The sequence below is a fragment of the Gymnogyps californianus genome, chromosome 8 (genome assembly GCF_018139145.2).
Source record: "Gymnogyps californianus isolate 813 chromosome 8, ASM1813914v2, whole genome shotgun sequence".
NCBI lineage: Eukaryota > Metazoa > Chordata > Aves > Accipitriformes > Cathartidae > Gymnogyps > Gymnogyps californianus.
Genome location: NC_059478.1, coordinates 4,861,829 through 4,881,504, shown reverse-complemented (window position 1 = coordinate 4,881,504; position 19,676 = coordinate 4,861,829). Strand labels below are relative to the sequence as shown.

Genomic DNA, 19,676 nt, shown 5'->3' with positions numbered 1-19,676 from the left:
CTCATTTCGTGCTAACAGGCACTGGAAGACAACTGACGCACCACTGCTCCAGCTGGGGTGAACTTTAAAACCGGGAGACTTCATCCATGTCCTTTATCCTGGTACGATGCACAGGCATCTCCGGGAAGTAGCATCTAATCTTCCCTTAGACTGCATACATTGATCTTGGAACTGGTAATGCAAGGTAACCCCAGGAAAGGAAAGTCTCCAGAAGCCAGAGACTGTTCAGTATGCATCAGGGCAGTGAAGAGAAGGTCTTTGCTTCGAGGGCCTCCAGGAGCTCGTAATGATATCCTAAAGCTCAGGTATTAGGGAGTTGGTGCTGAAGGTGCTGGGTGCCACACTCACTGCCGGGCCTATGGGTGTAGGTGTTGTTGTGAAGGTCAGTTACATATGGGCATAAGTGGGCATGTATTTGCTCTTTAACAGCTTTTACCTGTGCCATTTTTTCCTCCCTGGAGCACAGTCAGTAATGGCATCAAAGAATAGCAAGACTTTTCAAGGATCAGCCAGTATTTCAGTATGCATGAAGCATGTAGATGTGCTATTGCCAATACTACTGCTTACTACTACTTTGTTCTTCCCTTGGAAACCTCAACGTCCATTGCAGACGCTTACCCATAAAGCTTTTGGTCCCTCTGGAAGACAAGGAAATGAGGCTTTCCTTTCTCTTAGCAATAGGAAATACGATGCACACAGACACCAACAGTCAGGCTCAAAGAAAGGTATTTAGGCAATTCTCTTTTGCTCCCACTGAAAACAGGGAGAATCAATATGTTTCAATGTCTTTATGGAGTTATTCCTGAGACCTGCCAGTCAGAAGGCTATTTATCGAAAGCGGGGGAACACAATGGCTAAAAATCCACACCAAACCAAAACACCAAAAAGAACCCCAAAAACTATAAAAAGGAAACTTTTTAATAGCAGCAACAAAGAGTTAAATCATGGGAGTGACTATAATGGCAGATGTCAGCTTGTAAAGGTGAGACTGCTGACCTGGATCTCAAAGAGAAGCTGCCTTTGAATTTCCTGGCTTGCACCCATCCATATTTCCACACTAACATTCCTCAGAGAGACAGTTTGGGTTTTGTTGACTGACTTGGGGTTTTTTTTCAACATTGGGCGTAAATACACAGAGGCAAATACCCAACGGTATTCAAGCACAGTTGAGAAGGGAGGTCAGGAGGAGCACTCCACAGCTCTCCACGTGCAGCAGCATCTCCAGAGTAAATCAAGAGCTGTGTTTCCCTGCGCTCCCTTTGGGACATTTGTGATCTGGCGTCCCTGTCACCCTGCTGCATGCCAGAGAGGTCTCCTGACCAACACTGCCTACCTGAAGCCACCTTTTTTTCTCTCAGACCAGTTTTACCAGCTCTCATACTGGTTTTACAGCCCACTGAAGGCTTACTCTGCTGTCTGTACTGGGAGGAGTGCTGCAGAGCTGATCTCTTTGGGCGTTTTCCCATACCTGCGTTTAGGATTACCATCCTCAGGGAATGCCCTCGTGTTTCACCAGCTGCCTCTTTAACCCTAGACAGGTAAAGCTGACTGCAGACAATACAGTTACTCCACGCAAAGCAGACAACACGTTTCTATAGGTTGTTGGAAGAGAAATGAAAGGGAACAACAGGTATCTCCGCAGTACTTCTGGCCAAGCTGAGAAGTTGGCAAGTGCTGTGTTGCACGAACCCTTCAGTCTTGCAAAAGTCTGGGTCTGGGGGCAACATTTCCCTTAACACCCAAACATCTTTGGGGCATCATTCATTAACACTTTATTCACTAACTTATGCAGAAAGCGGTCTGCCCTTGCTTCTGTAAAACCGTAGGGACACAGGAACACCCCGCGGGCCTCCTTAGTGGGACTCCCACCTGCCCAGGCAGCGAAGAGAGCTGGCTTGAGCCCGGCAAAAGCTGTTAACTCATCGCCGGACACCTTTCTGTGGGGCTGGACAATGTTTGGTACGCAGGGTAAAGCTCGGCCGGCGTAGAGCTGCTCTTCGGGGTACACATCTAAGGCGGTAACTGCAGGCGAGAGCACCCTGTGAGACACAGATCGGTCCTGCCCCTTCATGGGACCCCTCTGTGGCGCTGAAGGGTCGGGGTGGCCAGGGACGGTCTCTGAGGGAGAGCCCGGCAGCCTTTCCCCCCTCAGCGCTGCCGCACTCCGCTGGAGATGTGGTGTCAGGGCGGGGAATGCCTCCTTGCTCACAGCAAGAGCTGGGTTTGCCCCGTGTGGCCTTCACCGGGGCGAGCAGGGGGTGCCCGGCCTGAGGAGCCGTGCGGCAGCGCCGGGGCAACCGGGGAGAGCAGGGCCCGCGGCGGAGAGTGAAGGCCGGGCCGGGGACCCACCGCCCCCGCCGCCCCGCCCCGAGGGGAGCCCGGCCCCGCCCCGGGCCGCGCATGCGCAGCGGGCTGTCCGCCTGTCAATAAAGCTTGAACAAGCGCTGGGCCGGGGACGCGCGGGCGGGCGTGTTTTGGTTTTGGTTTTTTTTTTTTCTTTCCGTGTTTTTTTTTTTTTTCTTCTCTTTCCTTTGAACGAACTTTATTGTTCCCGCTGCGCGCGCGGGGATGCGCTGAGGCCGCTCCGCCGTCGGCCCCGCTCCGCCCGCCCCGGCCCGGCCTCGGCATGTCGGGCAGCCGCCCGCCGCCGCACCCCGCCGCGCCGCCCGCCGCCACCCCGGCCTCCTCCTCTTCCTCCTCTTCCTCCTCCTCCTCTTCGGCGGCCATGGCGCCGGGCTCGTCCTCCTCGGGCAGCGCGGCGGCGCGGCCTGTGCTGGTGGCGGCCGCCGTGTCGGGCTCCGGCGCGGGGCTGGCCCGGCTGGCGGCGGCGGCGCGGCCCGGCGGCGGCGGCGGCTCCTCCGCGGGAGGCGGCGGTAGCGGCGCGGGAGGCGGCGGCGGCGGCGCAGCAGCAGCAGCAGGAAGAGGCCGCTGCTCACCCCGCTCTGCAACGGGCTCATCAACTCCTACGAGGACAAGAGCAACGACTTCGTCTGGTGAGTGCGATATATCGCGATAGCGGCACCCGCTACTCCGCTGAGGGAAGCCGGGGCGCCGCCATGCCGGCGGGAAGCCCGGAGGGTGTAAAATACTGGCGGGAGGACGGAGCAGCCGGCAGCAGCACCACCTCAGGGGCTCTGTGAGGGGAGAGAGCCGTTGGTACGTCTAATTGCCCTCTAGGGATTATGGCTTTGGGGTTTTTTTTCCCACCCCTTTGTGGCTATCTGTTTGCTTTTTGGCCCTGTGGAGCAGCGTTGCTTTCACCCTCTCTGTTTTTAAGCAAAATCAAGTTATTCTCAGCAGGTTCCTCCTTGGGTACGCTCCGGAGCAGCCCGACTTACCGGAAAGGACCCGCAACCCGAGGTGTTTCCTCATAACGTGTTGACATCGCAAGCAAATGTCCTGTTTTCCTGGGCGGCGTAGCCTCGGCAGGGGCCGGAGGGGCTCTGGCCTCCGGTGGGTGAGATGGCCCCTCCAGAGCCCTCGCGCTGCCCCGCTCTGACCTCTGGAAGAGGAGCCAGCGGAGGAGTTTGTGCTACTGCGGATGGGGGAGTCTCATGGTGGTTGATAGATCCAGCAAAGCTGGCGTGGGTTTGCCTCTGTTGCTGGGAACAGTTGGCTAGTTTGAAACAGCGATAAGGTTTGTGTCAGCCTGGCACCTAGAACCAGATGAGTGGGAAATTTTGGCGATGATGGGGTAAAGATTTTTCGTGAAGCCGTTCAGATGCTGTCCTTCTAATATTCAGCCAAAGCTGCAGCGCGTAGCTGGCAATACCCTTTCAGCAGAAGTGGTAGACCAAGGCCCTCTGCAATGTGCGGTTTGGGAACTGTTGGTAATTTGCAGTTTTAAAGAGACCCCATTGCTAATGGGTTTCAAACCTCCTAACATAAGGAGTAGGTTTGATTTTTATAGCTGGTTGGGTGTACTAAAATGTGAGAACAGGAAGTAGGGGTAAGCGTTCGCATTTGAGAGAGGCAAACAGTGAAGAGATACTGGAAAGAAGCTTGAGTTGTAGGAAAGTCATGTATTGGAAAGAAACAGTTAAAAAAAAAAAAAAGGAAGAGAAATGGGCCACAGCTTCCAAGATGACTTTGTCTGACAGCTCTGACTTACAGGTGAGGGTTGGATGTTTGGCATTCTCCACAGGACAGGCATTGTCTCAAAAACCTGTAGACTTGATTTTACAGCTTTGTAAACTGTCTGGCAGAGTAGTTAGAAAATATCCTTGCTGCTGAAGTGAGAACCTGAAGCTGCTAAGAAGTTAGTGGCAGAAAAAACAGTAAGTACTTCTTACTAGTAATAAGTAATAATCAAAAGTTACTGCTTATTACTGTAAGTAGTGGTTTGCTCAGTAGCAGAATTGGGATGAGAGGACAGCTGTAATCAACTGATGTCCTGCTCTGGCTGAAGGCTCTAGGCCATGTTAGGTGGATTTAAGGGCACTTGGTGTGGGAGATCGCTGTGTTGCTGTTGCTCACGGGTTTTCTGGTCATGGGGGATAATGCAATTGCAAATGCCTGTGCCCCTCTGTTCTCTCTACAGTTATACTCTGGCAATAATGGTCTGCAGCCATTGCTCCCCATCCCTTTCTAGTCAGGTGTCATTTCCCATTTCGTTGTCTGTTGTAGAAATGAGGGTGTTTGAAGGGAAATTACATCCGTAACAAGTTTGTAGGCCAATTGAAGTATTTTAAGATGGTTCAAAAAGCTGAGTTTCTTAGTGCTTTTTTTCTCTGCAGGTAAGTACTGTGCATGCTTCAAGGAGAACATGTAATTAGCTGTTTTCTCCCCATTGAGGAGTGCTGCTGGCTGAACAAGTGAGAGGAAAAAATTACCTGAGTAGTAATCAGGGCAAAATGTCTTTTCTTGTCCTACTTTTCTTGGTATTTACAAGAGCCACATTGGACATATGGAAGTGCAGGTCAGAAGCTTTAAGAGCAGACAATGATTATAGTTAACTTACCTGGGTTCTTCACTGCTGTGTATTTCTGTGGGCTGTAGGGCTTGTTCTTGCTTATTAACACTAGCTTCAAATTACAGTATTCCTTTTTTTTTTTGAGTTAGTAATACAGTTATGTAGTACAGAAATAAACTCAACTGGGCAACTCTGGAATTTTGAGCAATGTCCAAGAAGACAGGGGAGTGTGTGTGTGCGGGTTTAAATAATTGATTTAAACAAGCCTTGGATAGCTCAGTGTGAGAAGCAGAAGTTTTCCATATGCCGTTTTTTTCCCCGTAAGGACACTTCCAAGATTCTGCCAGCTGTAGGGAAGGTTTTGATAATTTTTCTGAACATGGGCTGTGAGTTGCTGTTAGCTACAGCTGTAAACTCAGTGGTAGATTCTGCCTGTACCAGACTGAAGGTGGGAAAGAGTAAAGAAGTTTGGGTGAGTTTCAAATGTCAAGGTGCAAGTGGAAATCCCGTAAATAGTGTTAAACTGTGGAACCTCCCTCCCTGCCTGTCTTCTGAAAGTGATGTCTCAGCAATGTGAGGCCTAGGCTTTAACATAAATGTTGGCATACGTTGCTAGTCCGGGTTGTGAAATGTTTAGCAAGTGTACTCTCAGGAGTTTGCAAGTGTGTACTGTTTGTGGTATGTATCAGCTTCTGCCTGGAAATCTGCAACTCTAGTCAGGAAACCAAATAGGCCTGACTTACTGGACAACTTTATTATAAAAGGGGAAACTTTTTGTTTCTCGTAGTGCAGGATGTAGAATTTAAAGGCAGAGTTTGTGCTGCTCCTGCAGCCAGGCCTCTTTCCAGTTGCCTGGAGAGTACCTGAGAGGGAATCCTCTAATCAGAGGATTTTCTCCTGTCCAGCAGTGTAATTGCTTGTGTTTTTCCCAGGCCTTACATTAACCCTCCCAATCAGTGGTTGACTAAACCTCTTTAAAACCGGTTTTAATTTGCTTTGCTCCCTGGATGGAGGGGATCTTACTGTAGGCTCTCTCTTCAGTTGCTGTTTCGTACTAGTGCTTGTTTCTGAGCTCTGGCATAAATAAGAACATATGGAAGAGAGGATGTTGCATACTGGCCTGGAGAGGTACACCCAACAAACTTAGGTGTGGGAAGGGCTGTGTGCCACATTTAAAGGTGGGCTTGCAGGTTCATGGGTTTTTAAAAACAGTTCTTTCCTCAGGTGATTACCTGTTCATGCCAGGCATGGGCTGAGTATAGTTGTTCACATGTTTGTGATCTGGCAAATCCCTTTAGTAACGAATACTGTAAATTGACCCTGGAGGTCACAAACTAAAAACACAGTGAGCTGTTTACATACTACGTACAATGATGGTTTTATAATCTATTGTTATATTGGAGCTTTCTGTTGAGTAGATAGTAATGGCAGTGATCTTTAACCTGGCCACCTTCTACGTGAAGGGCAGAGCCTGCAGCAGGTCCTGCTCTCTGCTTAACCAGAGGAGCAGAATAGGAGGGAGAAACTGTAATGGGTCGTTTGCTGCAGAGCAGAAGAAAATTTGAAATGTGTTTTAAATTTTATAGTGACCGCTTCAGCTGAGTGTTTGGGTAGCGGCAGGGTGACAGTAGTACTCTTGAGAGGTGCCTTGAAAACAGCTGGCAAAACTTAGAGGCATGAACTTGGTTAAAATTATTTAAAAAAATATTTGAAGTCTACACCATAGAGAAAGAATGTTAAGCCTTTGCAGTGCTGGATAAAAAACTGTTTAGTAAATAAGACATCAGTATCTGGTAAAGATCAGTGACATTTTTGGCTTGCTGAAGTAGTTTGCATCCTTTTTACCTAGCTCTGCTGCTTAAGACAAATAGAGAATAAGAGCTATCTCATGCAGAGAAGCCTTGATTTCACCATACCTGTGCTTCTCAATTTCGGTGTATACTATAAGCTGTAGTATGTCTCAAGTCCCCATCACTCCACTGCTTTCTTAACCTTCCCTCTGTGTTAGATTAACTTAAAACAACTGGTGCATGGCAACTTTCATGTGTTACAGCCAGCTTGGCTTCAGTAAGTATTAAAAGACATCAATCTTGTTTCCACTTGTAAATCAGTGAGCATTTCGGGGGAAACAGTTCTTAATGGAAACTTCAGGCTCTGTTAACGATGACCCTGGCACTGAATGGCTACATTTGCTCGCTCTGATTGCTTTTTCTCAACTATTTTGGCTCTGTCACTTCTCCAATCAAACTGGTATGAAGAAGAGTAAGTTTGGGAACAGTGGTCTTGGGTGACTGTCGTGTTAGGAGGTAATCTTCCTATTTTAGCTCTAATTTGTGATGTGCTATTGCAGACAGAGGAGCATTACAGCCTTGTTGATTGCTGCACTTTTTGGAGGCAGGGCATTAGGAGCGTGTTGGAAAGAACACGTCTGGCCGTGTGGGGAATAGCAGTTTTTAGCATGATACAGAGAGTGGGATTATGTTATAGAGCATGATGAGAAGAAGGTGAAGAAGTTAAGCTGTCCATCACCAGTGGGGAGAAACCAGCCTCAAACACTCATATAACCATAAGTCTTTGACTTTCTTTTTTAAAGGCCAGTTAATAGAATACAAAGATGCCTATTTCTCCTCTTATTAATCCACCCTTGTTGGCTAAGTTTGGTCATAATTTATTCTGACTGAACAGTGCCTTGAAACTAAATAACTTCTAACTCAGAAACAGTGACTTGAACTTCTGAAGTTGGTGCTACTCAACACAAATGATGTGCAGAAAAGGGTCTGCCAGGGTGGAAGAGGGACGGGTGCTTGTTAATTATTTTTGAGGCTTCTTCTGAGGTGGCTCATTTGGTTCAGAGAGTAGCATTCTGGTTTGATTCGTTTGCCTTTACGTTGTGTTTATACAGACGATTTGGTGGAAGATTTAAGACAACCTGGTTTGTATGTTAGGTTGGATAAACCTTTCAAGGCATCCATGTTTTCCAGTTTGGTGATTCAGAGGAGGATTGCATTGGCAGGGGCCACAGCTCCCCCTCTATGAGCTTAAAAAATAAGTATTTAAGAGGTGTTTCCTCCTTCCTATTTTTAAATGCCTGATGGGGTAACAAATGTTAGTATCCTCTAAAATGGATGACAGAAAGGGGGAATGACTTCTGTGGAGTGCTAACAGGGGAAGAAACTGAGGTGCTCCCCTCCCCTGCTCAGCCAAGCATTGCTTATTTCGATCTGATCCAGGTTTTTGATCTTGGATTCAAAAAGATTCGTGCTTTTCAAAAGCTGTTAACAGTTTATTAACAGCTCATTCTGTGGAAACTGCCTTGTTGGCAGAAGGCGGGAGGAGGCTGTTTCTGAAGAAAACAAATGCTGGTGAAAACATCTCTGAACTGAGATTGATGTGGACTTGTGGGAGTGAGAGGAGAGCATTTGGATCTCTGTAAGGGCTTGCATGCAAGGTGTTGCTTGTGACACAGCTGATACATGTGTTACACGCAGAATTGCGATGTTGCTGTCCGCAGCATCGCACTGGATAGCTGGCCGAGACCTGAAGATGAGTGTGTGTGTGACAGCATATCTTACCAGCTATCAGGGATAGCAGCTGTAGGAGTCACTGGAAGTAAGGTGCAGCTCTCCTCTGCTTTCACTTGTGTTTCATTTTCCTTTCAAACATGTCACAGCCACTTGATGATGAGACAGATTTCTTCCACTACCTGTCTCACTAAATTCCTGTCTCTCTTGTCTTGCTCAGGTTCCTGTGTAGCACTGCTTGCTTGCACATCCTTCTTCTCTTCAGCTCCCTGCTTGGTTCTTGGTGATCCCTCCCAGAGAGCTGGCCGCGCTTTGGTCACTAACTAGTCTTGGAAAAAAACTAAAGCCCTTGTTTCCATTTACATTTCTCTGTCTTCCTTATGAACAGTCCCATATTCTACTTTTCTCGTCTTCTCCTTTGACTTTGTAACACTGTGCTTGACTGTTGGTTCCCTCTTTTCGTTGCACTGTACCTTCATCATGCTCTTCAGCAGCCTCAGCCCTGCCTGTTGCCTGGCAGTGCTCTGCAGGCACACCACCTTGTTGGCACCTTCTCCTCCTGCTTATTAGTTCTTGTTCTCATGACATCATTACTACTTCTGTTCTGTTCTGCCTCTTTGCCTCATTTCTTAAAATTATAGATAGCTATTGGCTGAAAAAAGGAAGGATAAACTAATTTTGGTGTCATTATAAATACCTTATGTCTGTTCATGTAAAAAACAGGTTTTTTACATTTTGTTTGAGACCTGGTACAGATGGTTAGGAGGTTCTTACGCAACCTTGCTTGTTGAAGGTACTCTGGCTTTGCTTGGGTGGTTTGCAACTGTTGAAAGCTTCAAGAGTGAACACTTACCTGGTTTCTAATTGTAGCAAACAGCAGTATCCTTCTGAGTTCAAAGAACTGTCAATTGCCCTTTTGATCTTTTTGCTGCCTGGTTGCTGTTGCACTTGTGTGTCCTCTTTCACTTTACAAATAGAAAATATTACCTAAGCGTGACTAGGTGGCTGCTTTAAATTAATAATACTTTCCTTCCTTTTTTAACATAAAAAGACATACTTGTGATTTTTTTTTTTGTTGTTTTGTTTTTTCAGCCCCATCTGTTTTGATATGATTGAGGAAGCCTACATGACGAAATGTGGACACAGCTTCTGGTAAGTTGGTTTTTTTTTTTGTATTGTGCAAAATGTCCATCTCTTACAGCGTCAACTTAAATCAACTTAAATGTCAAATTATCTCTATTGGTCCTGCCTCTGTAGAGGTCATGGGAGTGAGTGTTGGTGTTGGGAGGTCCTCCTTGCCTTTGTGCAAGACCATGTACAGTTTGAAGTGGCTTGCACATTGTCTGTTGCAATTCTCTTAAACTTTTTAAGAGAGGATATGCTTTAGGCTTGTTTCTGTTGTATTGAATTGGCCCAAGGTCTGCTTATTTTTCAGCGTGGTATCTCTGGCTGTCATGAGGAGCAAACGTTTCATGGAGAAGTACAAGAACCCTCCAGGGGCAAGTGTAGAACTATCTGCTGCTTCTCCTCTCAACTAGGGATTGGAATAAATGTTGAACCATGATGTTTTGATGTCCTGTGTACATTATACTCTTATGGTGTCTGTTAACTAGAAATAAATCATCTACGTTTTACAAGAAGTAATATTTTAGTAGCATAAAGCACTTCCTCAAGCAGCAGGTTCAGTTAACTTTCAGAAATGTTTTGACCTGCAACAGGTAAGATAACAGCCGATTTTGTGCCCTCTATGGTAACACTTTATCGCTGTGACTTCTTTAGAAGTCCAAGATGAGAAGCATTCAAATATCTTTATTTAGAAAGAACAGAGCAATGTTGTCACACGATGTCTCTACTGGCAGCTGACATCAAGCTAGATTCTTAGTGAGATGCTTAAACCTGATGCTAAAGTGCATCTTGTGTTCTCTGTTGAGCTGTTAGCTATTTGAGGGACAGAGTAACTACCTCTGAAGTCACTTCTGGTGAGAACAACAGCCAGGGTTGAGGGGAAATGTGAGAAGTTGGTGAAGGTGTTTCCTCTGCTCAATTACCCAAAATGTGTAATAGCTTGTAATGTCGTTTGCTAAGTATTTGGCTCATCTACAAGAGTTACTTTTGAGTAACACAGTCTGTTAGCTCTATCTGTGGAAAGGGGACATGAATTTGAGACAGAAGTGTGGCTGAAGTATCCGTGTTGCCACAATCCTCAGGGAAATAAGAGTGAAGTACTTAAATACCTTTTGTAGTCCTTGCCAAGAAACTTTGCTGTCTTTCTGCTGTAGCATGCTCCAGGTTAATATTGGAACATTTTGACTCCACTGTAGGATCTTGGCAATGCAGCTGTTAGTTGGCAACACAGAGTACACTGTCTAAGGTTGATACTATTTACCTTGTGCTATGTTTTGTTCCTTCATGTTTGCTCACTTGTTTTGTTTCTTGGTTTTTTTTATGTTTTTAAACAGCTATAAATGTATTCACCAGAGCTTGGAGGACAATAACAGATGTCCCAAATGCAACTATGTTGTGGACAACATAGATCATCTTTATCCCAACTTCTTAGGTGAGCTCTAGGCTTGCTTGCACGAGAAACGTCTTAGTTGTTAAGGAAGGCAGGTGCTTGTAAATTTGTCCTATAAATAACCAGCTTCTGAATATTGAAAATAAAATCCAAACATCAGCCCTTTGGTCAACTGTGGTTTTTATATTTAAAAAAATGGTTAGTAGTATAAATTGTTAACACTCCACTGCCTCCAGCAGTTCTGTATGCTGAGTTACAGTAATGAGACTGACTTGCTGCTGTTTGCATACTAAGAAAAGCAAAATGAAGATGGTTTTTCTGATGGTTAGAGATTTGAATCTCTGTATTTACTTCTGTTTTCTTGCACTGTTGTCCATATAATAATCAAGAACATGCCCTATTTACAAAGCATGGACACTGAAGGGGGGAGGCTGAATTACATATTGTACTATTTTGGCTACTGTAGTGAGGTCCATGTGAGGTATGTATGTGTAGTTATATACAGAGAAAATATTCATACACATACCCATATGCAATCCTAACTGATTGCTTCTTAAACAGAGCAGGGAGGTGTTCCTAACTGGAAATAGAGTATAAAACTTAGTTATGGGGAGAAAAAAAATCAAAGGAAACACATTGCATTGTGAAATATCAAAATTAAATCAAATCTTGATTTCACGTGCTGGGATACCCATTTAATAGTAAATAGATTAAAAGCCACAACAGCCAAGGAATGCTTCAGAAATGGGCATCCTGATTTAGACACAAGCACGTTGTGCCGAAGATGGTGCCGAGGCAGGTCTTGGAGTATATGTTAGGCCAAAGAGCATTGCTTCTGTACACCTACGTTCAAGGGTTTGAGGTCTGTGTTGGAGGGGGAAGAGCTTGTATATGTGTGTGCAAAGGGCTGAGGGTATCTTTTTCTCTGCACCATTCACTAAATTGGTGTGAAATAAAACTGTAGCAAAAATATATCTTTAAAAATGCACATAGTGATTAAAGGAAAAAGTTGTTCTATTCAGCTGTGCTTGTTTTTGGCCTGTAGTAAATCAGTTAATGTTTTGTCTCCCTCATGCTCTTCTGTTATGTACTTCTGCCTTGGAGTTGAAAAACTTTGTCAAAGAACCGCGGGTGCTTAGAAGAGAACTGAAGCAATTTGAAGGATGTGTAGGCTTTGTATTTGTTGACGATTTTTTTTATAATCTTTATGTACTTTATGAAAAAAATAATCAAGGAATAAATTGGTGAGGAAAAAAGTGGAGACATCTGCTTTTTTAATTACTGATAAACTTACTGTGGAATTAATAACTAAAGTAAAAATATTGAGGTAGAATCTCTCATACTTGTTTTGTGAACTTCAAGTCCATCTCTTCTCTGACATTTATGTCTTTTAGTCAATGAACTTATTCTTAAACAGAAGCAAAGATCTGAGGAGAAAAGACTCAAACTGGACCATTCAGTGAGTAGCACCGTATGTTCCAACTTTCTTACTTTATATTTATTTAATGGTTTTGTACAGCAATTGTCATGTGGCTTAATTTAGAAGAAATTAAACTGTTGAGCTGATGATGTAACTTGCTTTATAAGGGAATAATACCAATATCAATGGCACTAGATCCCTTCAACCTTGTTAACTCTTGTTCTTCCTGCCAGCATTATACGTGTAGAGGCAAGCTGTGTTAGTGTAACTAAGTGTCTTATGATGTATTGAATATAACCTGGGAAACTACCCATAGAAGCACACTTGTTTAAAGGTAATAATTTTCATTCAGTGTCGGAAATTACAGCTACAGTGAGAGTAATGGATGATTAGAAGTGCCACGGGCTTGTCTGATCACGTGGGAGAAGCTGTGTTCTACAGGGAAATTGGAGGAAGGCTAATACCTACCGCAAGAGGGAGAAGGATGCGTTTGGAGTACTGCTGTTCTGGCTCCGATCCCAGATAAAACTGCCTGGATATCTTCTAGACTTGCTTCATGTCACAGAATCAGAGCATGATCTGTGTTCTCAGTTCATGAAAACCCCTGTACAGCAGCAGTGGATGCTCTTGTACATAAAGATCAAAAAGAATATATGACATAAGCAGGAAACTTGCATATTTGTCTTGCTATGTCTGGCTTCCTTCCGTGGCTTCTGTAATTCATAAATAAGGTTGCAAAGTAATATTAAAAATCATGGAGTCCCTGTCTTTGTCAGTTAAACCCCTCTATTGAAGTGTTACTAATTTAGGAGCTGTGTTGCAGAAACCAATGCTTTTAGTAGCTGTATGCTTTAGAAAAGAGCTTGCTTTAAGGATTCATTGGTTTACTCACATAAGTTTTTATATTCAATATAAAAGATGCATATACCATATTCAATATAAAAGATGCATAAACCATATCTGGTTTAAAATGCACACAATTGACCTGAAGGCATGTACAGTAACTTCTTGGAAACTGGTTCTACTCTTTCTCATAGCGCACCTTTAGAAACTATACCCATAGATGCATCTATGTTGGATAACTACTAGTAAGTGGAAATCTACCATGACTTCATGCCCAAACCAGTGTGATGTCTACCTTTTGGCAGCAAATAAAAAATACTGACATCTCTAAAAAGAGAAACTTTGCTCTTGTACCAGCTCCTTAATGTGCCTGTTCTCCTCGTATATTACTTTTGGTATTAAGAGAAGTCATTCAAGACATGTTGCAGCAAATGCATCATTTCTTGCTCATGGATTTGTCTCATTAAGAAATCATGTTAAGGCATCTTTGAAGCTTTCTGAGTAGTTTAGCGGTAGTACGTTTAACTAGTACATTAGTATGTTAAAGTTTGTCTCAAATCTTGTTGATTTGCTTAAAAATTATATTTTTTTTTCCCCAGTTGTTCAGATTGAAATTGAGTTTTTGCCTGTGTGGTTTCCACAGTCTCTGAGAGTTGTGTAAAAAGTTGTGTGTTCTATATGGATGTTACATATTTTCTTTTTCTTAGTCTAGTCAATACAAATAGGCTGCGACCTCTAAGAAAATGTCTGCTTTAGACTGGATGGCATTTCTAGTTCTTGCAAATTTAAATATCTTGATCTAGTGTCATAGCTTTTATAGGGCAGGATTTTTTAATCCAGCTTTGTTTTTTAGAAGGCCTAAAGACCTTTCAGCTGCTCCTGTTGGTTCCTGAGGCTTTTTGATGTAAGGCTATATTAGCATTAACCTATTATTCAGGTTTTCCTGTGCTAAAAGATACCCTTTTTAAAGTTTTTTACTGACAAGGAGAAGAGCAAACAGCCTATAGGGAAGAATGGGCTGCATGGTAGTATGCTGGCTCTTTGAGGAGTCCTTCTCAGCTCTAACAGGTTGAATGAGAAGATCACTCTGAGCTCCATCTTCTTTCCTGCTCTCACATTTCCCATGAAAATACTCTTAAAAGGAGTAGCGTGGGAAGTGAGAATAGAAAAAGTAAGCTGATACTACCTTCTTCCATTTGAATTTAGCATGAGGGCTTTACGTATTACTTGGTTAAAAAAATTAAAAGGTATTGCCACTTAACAGTATTTCAGATAGATGTAATCCAACCAAGCTTGGATAAACATGTTTTTTTCTTTCTCCCCATAGAAACATGTTCTCAGAAACTAGGGCACAAATCAGATAAAGTTATGGCTGTGAAATAATCTCTTCCTAGCAGCAGCTATGCTCTCATAAAGCACAAATATCTTCCAAATAAGATAAGCAGTTACACAGTAGGATAGAAGAGCTATATCCTGTACATGTGGGAGAACTGGGAATTCTGATTCCTGAAAATTGTTTTGAAATTTTTACAAAGGGATGAAATACTGCCATGTTGCTTTTAATATCTGTTGCTGGATATAGCCCTGTATGCCTTGAACTCACTGTCTCTCCAACATCTCTTGCTTTCTTTCTAGAATGGCCATAGGTGGCAGATAATTCAAGATTTGTTGGGTACTGATCAAGATAATCTTGACTTGGCCAATGTCAACCTGATGCTGGAGTTGCTGGTGCAAAAGAAGAAGCAGTTGGAAGCAGTAAGAAGTTTCTCTTGTCTTATTTAAATGAACACAGTTGTCTAGTTAGCAGTTTTTTCTTTTCATGCTTTTATCTTCTTGAAGTAAGATTCTGTTGCCAAACTAATTGCTCAGAATTTTCTCTTGCATTTTGGTGTTGAAAAGTTGGCCATCTCACTGACCTTTGTTGTAGCAAACTGCCATTTCAACTGTGATGCCCATAACATGCAACTGGCAGGGTTGAATAAATGAGCAGGGAAAATGGAAAAGGATAAGAGAAAGTGGCTAGCAGAACAGAGAAATGCATATGAAGATGTTTGCTAATTGACTGTTGCACAAGTAAATATCAGATCTTTCTTGGTAATACACATGAAGAAGTCTAAAATATAGGTTAAGGAACAAACTCAATGAACATGTGAAAAAGATTACACCTTTTAGTCTCTACTGGAACTGATAGAACCTGAATGACTGCCATCTCTGAAGACGTTTTTTAGCATCTAATGCTTTAAAGAGAGGTTCAGATGTCTTTTTTATGAGGTTGGTTTGAAGATTTATACAATATGAAGCAAGCTGTTCCTATGATTTAACTGAAATGTAGTTGATTTGGGATAGTTCTTGTGTATTTGGCCATTCCATGCTGTTGGTCTCAAGTGACCATTTTCCAGTTACGAGAGCCAGACCTTCTAAATTAAACTGGATTACAAAATTTGGCCTAGTGAAATTTGAGTGGAGGGTGGATTTCGATGGTGCTTTAAAATGAGTGAGGAAAAGTTGTATTGGGAATGGCTTATCTTATTCATTCTTGCAGAATCAATATTTACACAACTTGTGGTTCTGATGGAGTGAAAGTAACCCAAAAATACATTTACTGGCTACTAGCAAAACTATTATGTTACCTTATTGTGTGGGGACTTGTACATAAATTTTTTTATTGTGGTTCAGTGAAGATATGGTGGGAGTATGGTTTCTAACTTCACAGTAAAACCTCCTTTTTTTTTTTCTCAAGCCTTTTGGTGTCATTTGTTACAAATCTGAAACAAAGAAGGCACAGGACTGAGTGTATGGGTGCCTCTGAGCAGGAATACCTTTTAAGGGTACTAAGCCTTAAAAAACAAAAACACACCTGACACTTAAAGAACAGTTTAAAAACATTTTTCCTTTCTAGTTTTACTTGCTTCACTTTCATTATTGTCACAGGGATGGGGAGGAAGAAAATAATCTCAGAAAAGTAGCAGTCTTGCATCCTAATCTCTTTACTTGTCCTGTCCCATCTGCCTTTAATGGGTTCTGCGTGCTTCTATGTCTTGATCCTTTTTGAGTGTATGTTCAGTCCTTTAATAATAAATATTTTGATAGGTTGTGAAAATAAGTCTCAGAATGCTGTGACAGGATTAGGGCTATATTAATGCTGGAATATAGGTTTTATTTTTCTTTCCTTTTGTGCTTCTCTTATCTTGCCCTGTCAAGTTCTTGGCCAGTTTGGGTGAAAATATTAAGCTGATGGTTGAGGTAAATGACCTGTTATGGAAAGATTGGAAAGGGATGTTTTAGCTTCATCAGTGACTTTATTGTTTTCTTCCACTCTGGAGAAATCTTCAGCAGTAATCTCTTTACATAAACACAAATGTTAATTTTGGGGGGAGGTGTTTTTTAATATAAATACTTCATGCTTTAGTATGTTAATCACGAAGGGGATGCCAATGATCTTCCAGGGTAGAAGATGAGTCTGTGAGGAACCTGTATTCCATATTCCAAAACCAATTTCAGATGCAGTAGCCAAAAAAACTGAAAAGCATTTCAACTTGTTAGTAAGTCTTCAGTAATGCACAAACAAGAGCCGTTGTGACGACTTCTGCCTTCATGTAAAAACTTGTCATGAGCCAAACAAAACCTTAAAACCTGTGAGGCAAAGTAAAACTACCATTCTTAAAACTGCCTTAATAAGCTATTTTCTCTTCCTCACCTCTAAATGAAAGCTGTTTCTGTGTGAAGTGTGGATTTCTGTGTATAAAATGAATGTTTGTTTCTCTTAATGTATATGGAAGTTACACATCCTTATTTACTGTGTTACAGGAGTCCCATGCTGCCCAATTGCAGATCCTTATGGAATTTCTGAAAGTTGCCAGGAGAAACAAACGAGAGGTAACTTGCTTTGTGTTTCAGTGGGTGAGGTGGTGTCTGCTGCTTTCTACCGGTTCATTTCTATTTAAGTGATGTGTTAGCCTGGCATTATCTCTGCAAAGAAAAAGGCAAGGCGTGTTTGGGGAAATCTCAGGCAGAGGACACGTGGGTTTTAAGGAAAATTAATCTCTTTACATATGACAGCTTCAATTTGTATCACTTGCCTTTTTGTCTCACAGTGGTGAAGCATGTGGGAAGATAGAGATTCCTTGCTGTAAATTTACATCAAATTCTTGAAACGAGATTTTTTTTTTTTCTCTGATGGGAAAACTGAATGATGGGGAAGGAGTGAAATTGTTGTCACTACCACATTTTTTCTTTTAGTGTATCAAATGCCGTGATTAATGCTGTGTCATAAAACAATGAATATTCTGTGCTCTTTCCTTATTTGTCTCAAAATGAGTGTCTCAAGGAATGCGAGAGGGTTCCATAATCACATACACAGTCTTTCATGGTTTGGGACTTATCATTTATAATGTCATGCAATGCATAAACCGTAATACCAAAAGTATCCCAGAAACCTAGAAAAATGATCATGAAAACAGCAGAAGGACAAGCTTTCTTGGAGGTCATGGTTTCTGATAAAAGATGTGAAGAACATAAGACCCAACAGTGTGACTGTAAGGTCAAACTTGAACCATGTACAGGCTGGTGTGTAAGAACCCTTGTCCAGAATGGATTGAGGGTCTGGTTATGGAGTCATCCCGAAGCAAGTTGTTTAGAGTCTGTCCACCAACAGATATCCATGGCCTTCTGACCAGACCCAACAAGGGTTATGAAAGGAACTAACCAAAGGGGAAAACTGAGTCCAAGATGAAGTTGCATTTGTAGAGTATGAGACCTACTAGGCTAGGCATAGTATCCTATGAGAAGTGATGAAAATACTGTTTGTTAGGATACCTGAATGTCAAAGGAAAATGTGAGAGTCTAGATATTCTCTAGTGTACTAAATGTATCGGTGAAGACAAAATGGCATGCTTCCACTTCTGATTCTGTTTAGTATGAAGCATACTATTTGTTTGATCCTTCAGGGTTGGAAAAAATGGAGAAATATGTATTACGGTTATTTTTGGCTTAAACAGCAAAGACGAGCATTGCTCAAAACCATTAAGATATCTTTTAGCTTTCATTTTTTTGAATGCTGATAGAAGTTATTTTATGGTGGCTTAGTCTACAAACGCCTCTCAAATCTTCAGAATATGTACTTTCATTTTCTTGTATTAATAATATTTAGTATTATGCAGAGAATTTCAGAAGCTTGACCCATCTTCACTGCAGAACTAACACAGGCTCTGGCTGTTGTCCATCGGCACTCATTAAACACCTTCCATCAGGATTTGGTGCAGCTTGAGGGACCATTAAGATATTGGGGAAGTTTCCTGGTCATGCTGCCTTTGTCTAGGTGATGACTTGAGAAGTAGGTGCTTCAGGAGGTTCGTACACAGCTTAGCTAGGGTGCTGTTTGGCGAGTAATCCTGTGGTGATTCAAGTACAAGGGTGTTCGGGGCAGTACCATAAAGTCAGTGATGACTTAGTTTCAACTGGGGGAGGAGAAAGCAGAGTTAGAACAACTCTCACAGAAGGAGGGGCTGTTGATACTTACTTTAGTTTGCACGTGCCGAGTGGGAAGGATGAAGGGAAGGGAAATTGCATAGCTTCTGGTTTTTAACATACGGTAGCAGTGTTCCATGACTGACTATGATTTTCAGCACCTGGGAAACCTTTCCCATCTCACCTGCATCTGCCCTTGGCTTTAGTAATAAAGTACAAGGATAGCATCTCTGAAGGCTAAAGAAACTTAATTTTGACTGCAGATCCTCCGAATATGGCCTTGGGAACATCCTGAAGCCTGTTGGGACATGTAGCTTATTTCAGATCCTCTCTGTCCCTGCTTATGTGTTCCCTCTGTTGCCAAGACTTCCTCTGATGTTATTTCTTGCCTCCCTTTAAATTCCAATGTGAAATGCAGACTGTCACATCTCAAAAGACTTTTGTGTAGGCGTGTCAGTTCTGTCCTTGCCATGGTGGTTAGCCTTGCCATTTATTTTGAGGGAAATGAGGACTTGTCAGACTTGCTGCTAGCAATCTTTCTTTTCACTTGATAAGGATAAGAAAGATGAGAACCAGTGGGTAGAAGCGTGGAAAATACAGACCAGTCAGTAGGCTAGTTTTAGAAAGATATCAAAATCTGTCTACAGCAATCAAGCTATACCCATAGAGTAAATTAAGCCAGTTGATGATTACTTTCTAGTAAGTCCCAAGGTCCTCCCTGTAGCTTGTGGAGTTTGTGACAAGTGCTCCTTTCTGGAGGGAGTTTTCTGTGTGGATAATAGAGGAGCTACTATTTGGGAAAGGGCATGGGTTATGCTGGTGGTGAAGATGTATCCAGACTGCAGAAAGCCTGAGATGCTAGTTTGGAAGCTGAGAAGGGGGGTTTAAGTGGCCGCATTAATAATGCAGTAAAGCAGAGGAAGGTTATCAGAGCTTCAAAGTTTACTGTAGTTTCTTTTGATGCTGTAGTAGGTGACTGTTTAAGAAGTAAGGATGGAA

At 42.7% G+C, this 19,676-nt stretch overlaps 1 protein-coding gene across 1 annotated transcript in view; it reads left to right on the top strand.

The window, feature by feature from the left end:
* The first annotated feature begins 2,534 nt into the window (after window positions 1-2,534).
* Window positions 2,535-19,676, top strand: part of COP1 (COP1 E3 ubiquitin ligase) — a 128,377-nt gene continuing 111,235 nt past the window's right edge. Inside the window, 7 exon segments of the mRNA XM_050900833.1 lie at window positions 2,535-2,914; window positions 2,917-2,993; window positions 9,526-9,585; window positions 10,893-10,990; window positions 12,343-12,419; window positions 14,847-14,966; window positions 17,019-17,087. Of these exon segments, the coding sequence (XP_050756790.1) occupies window positions 2,627-2,914; window positions 2,917-2,993; window positions 9,526-9,585; window positions 10,893-10,990; window positions 12,343-12,419; window positions 14,847-14,966; window positions 17,019-17,087 (789 nt within the window). The 5' untranslated portion in view covers window positions 2,535-2,626.